The sequence below is a fragment of the Loxodonta africana genome, chromosome 1 (assembly GCF_030014295.1).
Source record: "Loxodonta africana isolate mLoxAfr1 chromosome 1, mLoxAfr1.hap2, whole genome shotgun sequence".
NCBI classification, from domain to species: domain Eukaryota; kingdom Metazoa; phylum Chordata; class Mammalia; order Proboscidea; family Elephantidae; genus Loxodonta; species Loxodonta africana.
In genome coordinates this window covers 134,899,517-134,912,657 of record NC_087342.1, presented here as the reverse complement: position 1 = coordinate 134,912,657, position 13,141 = coordinate 134,899,517, and the positions used below count along the sequence as shown (strand labels likewise).

Sequence of the window (13,141 nt, the reverse complement as noted above, 5' to 3'; positions counted from 1 at the left end):
CATCAATTGTTCATATGTAAGTTCAAATTGAAGTTAAAGAAAATTAAAACAAGTCCATAAGAGCCAAAATACGAGCTTGAGTATATCCCACCTGAATTTAGAGACCATCTCAAGAATAGATTTGGAGGCAGGGCCAAGACAGCGTGATCACTCTTACAACAAAGACCCAAAAACACAGGTGAAACGATTATATATATGACAAGCTAGGAGCTCTGAACATCAAAGGCAAAGTTAGAAAATGGATTGAGTGGCAGGGGAGGGAGAGACGGTTCAGAAGGGGCGAGGAGTTGCCGGACAGGAATCGCCAGGAACCCTCAGGCACCATTCCCTGGAGCAACCGCAGTGGGGCTGGCAGTAGCATTCCAGATGCGGTTTTCTCAGGAAGAGACAGCAAGCTGCAAAGCCTACTCACACCTCCAGAACCAAAGAATAATGGTGCTTTCAGCAAAAGCTAAGTACTTGTGTTTCTTTTAATGCACCCTCAGCCCCCAAGCTGACTTCAGTGGCTGTCGATTTCCTTGGGCCTGAGATAGGTCCTGCTACATGACCTGAGCCATTCTCCTGGCCTTGGAGAAGGAATAAATTCACAGTTAGGGGAAAAGATAATCTGCCAGCTCCACTAAGCTGGGGAGCTCAGGATAGAGGCAGCTCCTGTCCAGGCACAAACGGTCTGCAGACTTTGAATACCTTTCACCCCTGCATGGACCTGTGTGGGTCCATTTCAGGAGAATAGGCCCTTGTTGGCAGACTGCAACTATTTCAGCTGTGCAGTGGAGAGGTGGGTGTTTGATGTTTGACACCACTTTACCTACTAAACAGGGTCCTCACCTACCCACATTAGGGGCCTAAGGACTGGTGGCTCCACCCACGTCAGCTAGCCACCAGCAACAGGGATCCAAAGATAAGTGGTACCTCCTAGTTCTTACAACCGAAAGCACTGGGTGTCCATGGTCCAGCTGCAGAACCCACCCACCAGTGCACTCCAGGGAACAGGGACATGCTTTCCTCACAGACACTTGGAGGACAGTTGTCAGCCCCTGGCCTTGTTTAGAGCATGACCCCCTGCTGCAACCAGATACCTGTACCTACACCAGTTACCCCTGCCCCTCTAAGACTTGAGGACAGAGCCTGTACAACACTTGATGACCAACTACCTGGACACCTGAGCTGAACCCATACAAGAAAAGTGAATGGACTCCTAGGCTCATGTACCTGGTAGCAGCTCTAGCCATCTGGTAAGAGGATGTTAGAGCTTCAAAGACAAAAATCATCAAGCTAGCTCACTCAAGCAGCCTATTTGGGTATATCAAAACAAAACAAAGCAAGAAGCTAGGATACAGTAAGCAAATATAAAATAAACTAATACAATAACTTATAGATGGCTAGGAGACAACAGTCAATATCAAATCACATAAAGAAGCATACCACGGTCATTTCCACAAGCTCTCAAAACAAAGAATCAAGGAATCTTCTGGATGAAGGTGTATTCCTGGAACTACCAGATGCAGAATACAAAGATTAATATAGAGAACTCTTCAAGACATCAGGAACAAGATTAGGCAAAATGCAGAACAAGCCAAGGAACACACAGATAAAGCAGTTGAAGAAATTAAAAAAGTTATTCAAGAACATAATGAAAAATTTAATAAGCTGCAAGAATCCATAGAGAGACAGCAATCATTGAGGAAACAGAAGGCAGAATTAGTGAGATTGAAGATAAAACCCTTGGCAACAATATATTTGAAGAAAAATCAGATAAAAGAACTAAAAAAAAAAAGACGAAACCCTAGGAATCATATGGGACTCTATCAAGAGAAATAACCTACAAGTGGTTGGAGTAACAGAACAGGAAGGGATAACAGAAAATCAGAGAGAATTGTTGAAGATTTATTGGCAGAAAATTTCCCTGATATTGTGAAAGATGAGAAGATATCTATCCAAGATGCTCATTGAACTCTACATAAGGTAGATCTCAAAAGAAAGTCACCAAGACACATTATAGTCAAACCTGCCAAAACCAAAAATAAACAGAGAATGTTAAGAGCGGCTAGGGATAAATGAAAAGTCACCTACAAAGAAGAGTCAATAATAAGCTCGCACGACTCAGCAGAACCCATGAAGGCACGAAGGCAATTGGGATGACTTATATAGAGCACTGAAGGAAAAAAACTGCCAGCCGACTGCCAGCAAAACTGTCGCTTAAATATGAAGGCAAATTAGGATATTTCCAGACAAACAGAAGTTTAGGAAATTCATAAAAACCAAACCAAAACTACAAGAAATATTAAAGGGAGTTCTCTGGTTACAAAATCAATCATATCACATATCAACCCAAGACTAGAACACAGGACAGAGGAATCAGATGTCAACCTAGATAGGGAAATTACAAAAATAAATCAAGATTAAAAAAAAAAAGCTCAAAACAGGGAAACAGCGATGTCATTATGTAAAAGAAGACAACATTAAAACAATAAAGAAGGACTGAGAAATGTAGTTATCAATCTCTCCTATGGAGAGAAAGTGAAAGCGATATAAAGAAATAAAAGTTAGGTTTAAACTTAGAAAAACAGGGGTAAATATTAAGGTAACCACAAAGGAGAATAACAATCCTACTCATCAAAATAAAATACAAGAAAAAAATAAAGATTCAGCAAAGACAAAATCAACAACAGCAAATAAGAGGAAAAGACAATATACAGAGATCAACTACCTAGCACAAAAAATTAAGTGGGAAAAAGAAACCGTCAAAAATACACAAAAAAAGACATCAAAATGACATCACTGAACTCGTACTTAGCCATAATTACGCTGGATGTAAATGAACTAAATGCACGAATAAAGAGACAGAGAGTGGCAGAATGGATTAAAAAACATGGTCTGTCTACATCCTGCCTACAAGAGACACACCTTACACTTAGAGACACAAACTAAAACTCAAAGGATGGAAAAAAATACATCAAGCTAATAACAATCAAAAAAGAGCAGAAATGGCAATATTAATTTCGGACAAAATACACTTTAAGTACACTTTAAAGTTAAATCCACCACAAAGAATATGACACTATATAATGATTAAAGGGACAATCTACCAGGAGGATACAACCATATTAAATATTTATGCACCCGATGACAGGGCTTTAAGATACATAAAATGAACTCTAACAGCATTGAAAAGTGAGATAGACAGCTCCACAATTATAGTAGGAGACTTTAACACACCACTTTTGGCAAAGTAGAGAACATCCACAAAAAAGCTCAATAAAGACACGGAAGATCTAAATGCCACAATCAACCAACTTGACCTCATACACATATACAGAACACTCCACCCAACAGCAGCCAAGTAGATTTTCTTTTCCAATGCACATGGGACATTCTCTAGAATAGACCACATATTAGGTCATAAAGCAAGCCTTAACAGACTCGAACACACTGAAATACTACAAAGCATCTTCTCTGACCACAAGGCCATAAAAGTAGAAATCAATAAGAGAAAAATCAGGGAAAAGAAATCAGACACTTGGAAACTGAACAATACCCTGCTCAAAAAAGACTGGGTTATAGAAGACATTAAGGATGGAATAAAGAAATTCATAGAATTCAATGAAAATGAAAACACTTCCTGTCAGAACCTTTGGGACACAGCGAAAGCAGTGTTCAGAGGTCAATTTATAGCAATAAATGTACATATCCAAAAAGAAGAAAGGGCCAAAATCAAAGAATTATCCCTACAACTTGAAAAAATAGGAGAGCAAAAAATGAAACCCTCATGCACCAGAGGAAAGCGAACAGTAAAAATTAGAGCACAGCTAAATGAAATAGAGAACAGAAAAACAACTTTGAAAGAGTTAACAAGACCAAAAGCTGGTTCTTTGAAAAAATTAACAAAATTGATAAACCACTGGCCAAACTGACAAAAGAAAAACAGGAGAGGAAGCAAATAACCCAAAAAAGAAATAAGATGGGCGATATCACAACAGACCAAACTGAAATTAAAAGGATCATATCAAATTACTACGAAAAATTGTACTCTAACAAATTTGAAAACCTAGAAGAAACAAACAGAGGTACAACAACTAAATAAACACACAACAAAAGAAAAGATTGAAAAGGTAATTAAAAAACTCAGTACCAAAAAAAGCCCTGGCCCAGACAGCTTCACTGCAGAGTTCTACCAACTTTCAGAGAAGAGTTAACACCACTACTTAAAGGTATTTCAGAACATAGAAAATGATGGAATACTCCCAAACTCATTCTATGAAGCCAGCATATCCTTGATACCAAAACCAGGTAAAGACACCATGAAAAAAGAAAATTACAGACCTATATGCCTCATGAATGTAGATGTAAAAATTTCCAACAAAATTCTAGCCAATAGAATTCAACAATGTATCAAAAAAATAATTCACCATGACCAAGTGGGATTCATACCAGGTATGCAATGATGGTTCAACATTAGAAAAACAATTAATGTAATCCATCATATAAATAAAACAAAAGACAAGAACTACAGGATCTTATAAATTGATGCAGAAAAGGCATTTGACAAAGTCCAACACCCATTCGGAAACCCTGGTGGTGTAGTGGTTAAGTGCTACGGCTGCTAACCAAATGGTCAGCAGTTTGAATCCGCCAGGCGCTCCTTGAAAACTCTATGGGGCAGTTCTACTCTGTTCTATAGGGTCGCTATCAGTTGAAATCGACTCGACGGCACTGGGTTTGGTTTTTTTGGTTAACACCCATTCATGACAAAAACTCTCAACAAAATAGGAAGAAAAGGAAAATTCCTCAACATAATAAAGGGCATTTATACAAAGCCAGCAGCCAATATCATCCTAAATGGAGAGAGTCTGAAAGCACTCCCCTTGAGAATGGGTACCAGACAAGGATGCCCTTTATCACCACTCTTATTCAACACTGTGTTGGAGGTCCTAGCCAGAACAATTAGGCTAGATAAAGAAATAAAGGGCATCCCGATTGCCAAGGAAGAAGTGAAAGTATCTCTATTTGCAGATGACACGATCTTATACACAGAAAATCCTAAAGAATCCTCAAGAAAACTACTGAAACTAATAGAAGACTTCAGCGGAGTACCAGAATACAAGATAAACACATAAAAATCAGTTGGATTCCCCTAAACCAATAAAAAGGACATCAAAGAAGAAATCAGCAAATCAATACCATTTACAGTGGCCCCCAAGAAGATAAAATACTTAGGAATAAATTTTACCAGAGACGTAAAAGACCTATACAAAGAAAACTACAAGACACTGCTGCAGGAAACCACAAGAGACCTACATAAGTGTAAAAACGTACCTTGCTCACGGACAAGAAGACTCAATATTGTAAAAATGTCTCTTCTACCAAAAGCGATCTATAGATACAATGCAATTCTGATCCAAATTCCAACGACATTTTTTAATGAGATCGAAAAACAAATCACCAACTTCATATGGAAGGGAAAGAGGCCCGGATAAGTAAAGCATTACTGAAAAAGAACAAAGTGGGACGCCTCACACTACCTGATTTTAGAACCTATTATACTGCCACAGTAGTCAAAACAGCCTGCTACTCGTACAACAAGAGATACGTAGACCAATGGAACAGAATTGAGAATCGAGACATAAATCCATTCACATATGAGCAGCTGATATTTGATAAAGGCCCAAAGTCAGTTAAATGGGGGAAAAGACAGTCTGTTTAACATATGGTGCTGGCATAACTGGATATCCATCTGCAAAAAAATGAAACAAGACCCATAACTCACACCATGCACAAAAACCAACTCAAAATGGATCAAAGACCTAAATATAAAATCTAAAACGATAAAGATCATGGAAGAAAAAATAGGGACAATGCTCCGAGCCTTAATATATGGCATAAACAGTATACAAAACATTACTAACCAAGCACAAGAGAAAGAAACTATATAACTGGGAGCTCCTAAAAATCAAACACCTATGCTCATCCAAAGACTTCACCAAAAGAGTAAAAAGATTACTTACAGACTGGGAAAAAGTTTTTAGCTATGACATTTCCGATCAGGGTCTGATCTCTAAAATCTACATGATACTGTAAAAAATCAGCAACAAAAAGACAAATAACCCAATTAAAAAATGGACAAATGATATGAACATGCACTTCACTAAAGAAGACATTCAGGTAGCTAACAGATACATGAGGAAATGCTCATCATCATCAGTCATTAGAGAAATGCAAATCAAAACTAGTGAGATTCCATCTTACTCCAACAAGGCTGGCATTAATCCAAAAAACCACAAAATAATAAATGTTGGAGAGCTTGTAGAGAGACTAGAACACTTATACATTGCTGGTGGGAACATTAAATGGTACAACCACTTTGGAAATCGATTTGGCGCTTCCTTAAAAAGCTAGAAATAGAACTACCCACTCCTTGGAATATATCCTAGAGAAATAAGAGCCTTTACACAAACAGATATATGCAGATTTATATACACACCCTGGTGGTGTAGTGGTTAAGTGCTACAGCTGCTAACCAAAAGGTTAGTAGTTCGAACCCACCAGGTGCTCCTTAAAAACTGTATAGGGAAGTTCTCTGTCCTATAGGCTCGCTATGAGTCGAAATTGACTCAAAGGCAATGGGCTGTTTTGGTTTGTGTATGTTCACTGCAGTATTGTTCACAATAGCAAAAAGATGGAGGCAACCAAGATGCCCATCAATGGATGAATGGATAAATTATGGTATATTCACACAATGGAATACTATGCAATAAAGAACAATGATGAATCCGTGAAACATTTCATAATATGAAGGAATCTGGAAAGCATTATGCTGAGTGAAATCAGTCATTTGCAAGAGGACATATTGTATGAGAACACTATTATAAGAACTGAAGAAATAGTTTAATCAGAGGACAAAATATTCTTTGATGGTTACAAGAGTGGGGATGGACGGAGGCAGGGGGGTATTCACTAATTAGACAGTAGACAAGCACTATTTTAGGTGAAAGGAAAGACAACACACAATACAGAAGAGGTCAGCACAACTGGACTAAACCAAAAGCAAAGAAGTTTCCTGAAAAAACCGAATGCTTTAAAAGTCAATGCAGCAGGGGCAAGGGTTTCCAGACCATGGTTTCAGGGGACATCTAGGTCAACTGGCATAATAAAATTTATTAAGAAAACATTCTCCATCCCACTTTGGAGACTGGCATCTGGGTTCTTAAATGCTAGCAAGCAGCCATCTAAGGTGCATCAATTGGTCTCAACCCACCTGGAGCAAAGCAGAAGGAAGAACACCAAAGACACAAGGTAATTATGAGCCCAACAGACAGCAAAGAGCCACATAAATCCAAGCCTACGTCAGCCTGAAAGCAGAAGAACTAGATGGTGCCCGGCTGCAACCGATGACTGCCCTGGCAAGGAACACAACAGAGAACGCCTGAGGGAGCAGGAGAGCAGTGGGATGCAGACCTCAAATTCTTGTAAAAAGACCAGACTTAATGGTCTGGCTGAGACTAGAAGGACCCCAGAGGTCATGGTCCCAGACCTTCTTTTAGCCCAAGACAGGAACCATTCCCAAAGCCAACTCTTAAGACATGGATTGGATTGGAGTATAAGATAGAAAATGACACTAGTGAACAGGCAGCTCCTGTCTGGAGGGGAGATGAGAAGGCAGGGGAGGACAGAAGCTGGCTGAATGGACACTGAAATACAGAGTGGAGAGAGGGAGTTTGCTATGTCCCTGGGGGGAAAATAGCTGGGAGTATATGGTGGGGTGTATACAGATTTTTGAATTAGAGGTTGACTTGATTTGTAAAGCATAATAAAAATTAAAAATAAAAGCACATACCCAGAGCAAAAAAAAAAAAAAAAGAATAGATTTTATGCACTGAACACTAATGACCGAAGACCAGACGATTTGTGGAATGACATCAAGGACATCATACATGAAGAAAGCAAAAGGTCATTAAAAAGACAGGGAGGAAAGAAAAGACAAAACTGGATGTCAGGAGAGACTCTGAAATTTACTCTTGAACATAGAGTAGCCAAACTGAAAGGAAGAAATGAAAATGTAAAAGAGTTGAACAGAAGACTTCAAAGAGCGGCTTGAGAAGACAAAGCAAAGTATTATAATGAAATGTACAAAAACCTGGAGTTAGAAAACCAAAAGGGACGAATATACTCAGCATTTCTCAAGGTGAGAGCACTGAAGTTTTCAAGCCTCAAGTTGCAATGCTGAATTGCAAAAAAACTGAATAACACAGGAAGCATCAAAAGAAGATGGAAGAAATACACAGCGTCACTGTACCAAAACGAATTCCTTGACATTCAGTTATTTCAGGAGGTATCATATGATCAAGAACAGATGGTACTGAAGGAAGAAGCCCAAGCTTCATTTAAGGCACTGGTAAAAACAAGGCTCCCTGGAATACCAACTGAGATGCTTCAACAAGCAGATGCAATACTGGAAGCACTTGCTCATCTATGCCAAGAAATTTGGAAGACCAACTGGAAGAGGTCCATATTCATGCCCATTCCAAAGAAAGGTGATCCAGCAGAATGCAGAAGTTATCGAACTGTTTCACTAATATCACATGCAAGTAAAATTATGATGAAGATAATTAAAAAAGGGTTGTAGCAGTATATCGACAGGGAACTGCCAGAAATTCAGAGCGGGTTCAGAAGAGAACATAGAACCAGGGATATAATTGCTGATGTCAGATGGATCTTGGCTGAAAGCAGAGAATATGAGAAAGATGTTTACCTGTGTTTTATTGACTACGCAAAGGCATTGGACTACGTGGATCGTAACAAATTATGAATAATTCTGTGAAGAATGGGAATTCCAGAACACATAATTATGCTCACGCAGAACCTGTACATAGACCAAGAGACAATTGTTCGAATAGAACAAGGGGAAACTGTGTGGTTTAAAACCAGGAAAGGTGTGTGTCAGGGTTGTATCCTTTCACCATACTTATTAATTCTGTATGCTGAGCAAACAATTCAAGAAGCTAGACTCTGTGAAGAACACAGCATCAGGATTGGAGGAAGACTCATTAACAGCCTTCAATGTGTAGATGACACAGCCTTACTGAAACCAAAGAGGACTTGAAGCACTTACTGATTAAAATCAAAGACTACAGCCTTCAGTATGGGTTATACTTTGAAAGAAAACAAAAATCCTCACAAGTGCACCAATAAGCAGCATCATGATAAATTAAAGTTGTTAAGGATTTCATTTTACTCAGATCCACAATCAATGCCCATGGAGGTAGCAGCCAAGAAATCAAACAACATATTGCATTGGGCAGATCTGCTGCAAAAGACCTACTTAAAGTGTTAAAAAGCAAAGACATCACCTTCAGGACTAAGGTGTGCCTGACCCAAGCCACGGTATTTTCAACTACCTCATCGACATGCAAAAGCAGGACAACGAATAGGGAAGACCAAAGAATTGATGTATTTGAATTATGGTGTTGTTGAAGAATACTGAATATACCATGGACTGTCAGAAGAGGGTACAAATCTGTCATGGAAGAAGTACAGCCAGAATACTCCTTAGACGTGAGGATAATAAGACTTTGTCTTGCTCACTTTGGACATGTTATCAGGAGGGACCAGTCCATGGAGAAGAACATCATGCTTGGTAGAGTGGAGGGTCAGTGAAAAAGAGGAAGACCCTGAACAAGACGGGTTGACACAGGGGCTGCAACAGTGAGCTGAAACATAGCAATGATTGTGAGGACTGCGCATGAGCAGGCAGTGTCTTTTCTATTGTGCATGGAGTCGCTGTATAAGTCAGAATTGACTCTAGGATGCATAACAGCAACAACGTTTAGTTCTGAGAGCCTGATAAATATTTAGAGCTCTAAGTGTTGGGATCCGCAAGTTAAGAAGAGATCTTAGAAATGGGTTCTGTCCCTCAGCAACGCCCAGGTATTGCACATACTTTTAAACTGCAATAAACAGTATATAAGTGTACCTGTTTTAAAGTTCTCTAATGCTTTCTCCCGATCGCTCTGTTCTCTGTTGCCATGAAGAGACTCAACTGATATGCGTCGGAGAATCAGGTCACTTGATAAGTGATCAGCGCTGAAGCAAAACAAAGTCCGTAATCTTAAGTGCTATTCTAATACCGTCATTAATTCACTAGTTTTACTTCTATTAGCAAAAGTCTGGACTGAAATACTGTAACAAACATACCCACCACCATTTGAAATTAACATAAAAAAACAATCCTAAACAAATTTAATGTGATTGATGATCATAACAGAATACAAGGAAAAAATACCTACACAGCTTTTCTGCTGACAAACACAATGACTTTGTCTTTGGGAGACATACTCTCTAGGAAAATCTGAATATGACTTCGTTTTTCTTCTTCTGTGGTAACAATTATATTTTGCTTCACAGTATTTACAGCCTAAAGAATTCAAAAATCATAATACATTAATACTGATATATATCAGCTCAACATACATCTTATTTCTATCATTGGTGAATGTTTTAATAAACTGTTAACCAGATAAAAGGCAGAGGTCTTAGAAAAATCACCTGTTTCTACTTGAAGTTTGCAGTTTAGCCTTACACATTCATCATTTGTTCATCCAAAATAAAAAAGTGACGGATGTTTGAGTGCTTGGCAGAGTGTGTTGAAAGACACTGGCTGGTATAGGAAAAGGAAATAACCATGGGATGAAGCCTGACTTACAAAAACTATCACCTTGAGTTTGAAATATTGCCCTTCTAATGAAGGAAGATAATCAGTTTATGACAAAAGAGTCTCAATTCAATTAGTACTTTAACAATTTAATAAAACATTTCAAAATACCATTTGGTACCATTCTTTGACCCTGAAGGAGATAAAATATTGTCTCTTTAGATAAAACAGATTTTAGTAGTATTTAATGAAAGGAAAGAATTATACTGGGCAGAATTATAGCAAGAATATAGAAATTATAGAAAGAATTATATTTGTTGTTGTTGTTAGGTGCCATTGAGTCAGTTCCGATTCATAGCAACCCTACATACAACACTGCCCGATCCTGCACTATCCTCACAATTATTGCTATGTTTGAGCCCATTGTTGTGGCCACCGTGTGAATCCACCTTGTTGAGAGTCTTCCTCTCTTTTGTTGACCCTCTGCTTTACCAAGCATGATATCCTTCTGCAGGGACTGGTTCCAGCTGATAACATGTCCAAAGTAAGCAAGACAAAGTCTCACTATCCTCACTTCTAAGGAATATCCTGGCTGTACTTCTTCCAAGACTGATTTGTTCATTCTTCTGGTGATCCATGGTATATTCAATATTCTTCACCAACACCATATTCAAAGGCATAGATTCTTCTTCAATCTTCCTTATTCATTGTCCAGGTTTCACGTGCATTTGAGGCGACTGAAAATACCATGGCTTGAGTCAGGCACACCTTAGTCCTCAAAGTAACATCGTTGCTTTTTTAACACTTTAAAGAGGTCTTTTGCAGCAGATGTGCCCAATGTAATACATCGTTTGATTTCTTGACTGCTGCTTCTATGGCATAGATTGTGGATCCAAGTAAAATGAAATCCTTGACAACTTCAGTATTTTTTCCACTTATCATGATGTTACTTACTGGTGTAGTTGTGAGGATTTTTGTTTTATGTTGAGGTGTAATCCATATTGAAAGCTGTTGTCTTTTTTTTTTTTTTAATTTTTATTGTGCTTTAAGTGAAAGTTTACAATCAAGCCAGTCACTCATATAAAAATTTATATACACCTTTCTATATACTCCTAGTTGCTCTCCCCCTAATAAAACAGCACACCCCTCTCCACTCTCCATTTTCGTATCCATTTGGCCAGGCTCTGATCCCCTCTGCCCTCGCATCTGCCCTCCAGACAGGAGCTGCCCATATAGTCTCATGTGTCTACTTGATCCAAGAAGCTCACTCCTCACCAGTATCATTTTCTGTCCCACAGTCCAGTCCAATCCCTGTCTCAAGAGTTAGCTTTGGGAATGGTTCCTGTCTTGGGCTCACAAAAGGTCTGGGGACCATAACCTCCGGGTCCTTCTAGTCTCAGTCAGACCATCAAGTCTGGTCTTTTTACAAGAATTTGAGGTGTGCATCCCGCTGCTCTCCTGCTCCCTCAGGGGTTCTCTGTTGTGTCCCTTGTCAGGGCAGTCATGGTTTATAGCCGGGTACCATCTAGTTCTTCTGGTCTCAGGCTGATGGAGTGTCTGGTTTATGTGGCCCTTTCTGTCTCTTGGGCTCATAATTACCTTGTGTCTTTGGTGTTCTTCATTTTCCTTTGCTCCAGGTGGGTTGAGACCAATTGATGCAACTTAGATGGCTGCTTGCTTGCATTTAAGACCCAAAGCTATATTTTTTGATCTTCCTCAGTAAATGCTTCAAATCCTCTTCACTTTCAGCAAGAAAGTTGTGTCATCTGCATATTGCAGGTTAACAAGTCTTCCTTCCGTCCTGATGCAGCATTATTTTTCATACAGTCCAGTTTCTTGGATTATTTGCTCAGCATACAGATTGAGTAAATACATTGACAGGATACAATCCTGACACACCTTTTCTGATTTTAAACCACGCAGTATTCCCTGATTCTGTTTGAAGGACTACCTCTTGGTCTATATATAAGTTCCTCACGAACACAATTAAATATTCTGGAATTGTAGTTGGCAACCCCTAATGAAATCATGGAGGTAGGCATTGATCACTATTAGGTGAAAGGCCATTAGGGAACTGTATAATGGAGAGATCAGACTGAAAACACCTGAACCCACTGATAAATTCTAACTTCACAAAGAGTGTCAGACTTACATTCCTTTTGAAGTGATGCAAAAGCAACTAAACATCACAATTAATGAAGAATTTTTCTAAAAAGAAGAAATAGAAACAACCCAGGATTTGATCAAGTTTCTATATCTAATTACCATTTACAAGAAATACTGGGACTAGAGAGCATATTTAACAGTCTGTGGGAATCAGCCAAATCCAGAATGTGAGAAATTCTATAGACAAAAAAAAGTTTCTTCCCGCAATAAGTGGACACACACGCACAGGTTGGGACAGCTACAGATTAGAGATTAAGAGACATAATAACCAAGTAAGTACATATGTAGACTTTGTTTAGGCCCTGATTCTAACAGGGCTTTAAAAAA

General features: G+C 38.8%; 1 protein-coding gene across 1 annotated transcript in view; it reads right to left on the bottom strand.

The window, feature by feature from the left end:
* The window catches only part of DDX43 (DEAD-box helicase 43), a 41,802-nt gene that overhangs the window by 11,589 nt on the left and 17,072 nt on the right, over positions 1-13,141 (bottom strand). The window contains exons 12-13 of the mRNA XM_003404111.3: positions 10,284-10,411; positions 9,971-10,080 (exon numbers count right to left, since the gene is read on the bottom strand). Coding sequence (XP_003404159.2) covers positions 9,971-10,080; positions 10,284-10,411 — 238 coding nt within the window. The remainder of the gene's footprint in view (positions 1-9,970; positions 10,081-10,283; positions 10,412-13,141) is intronic.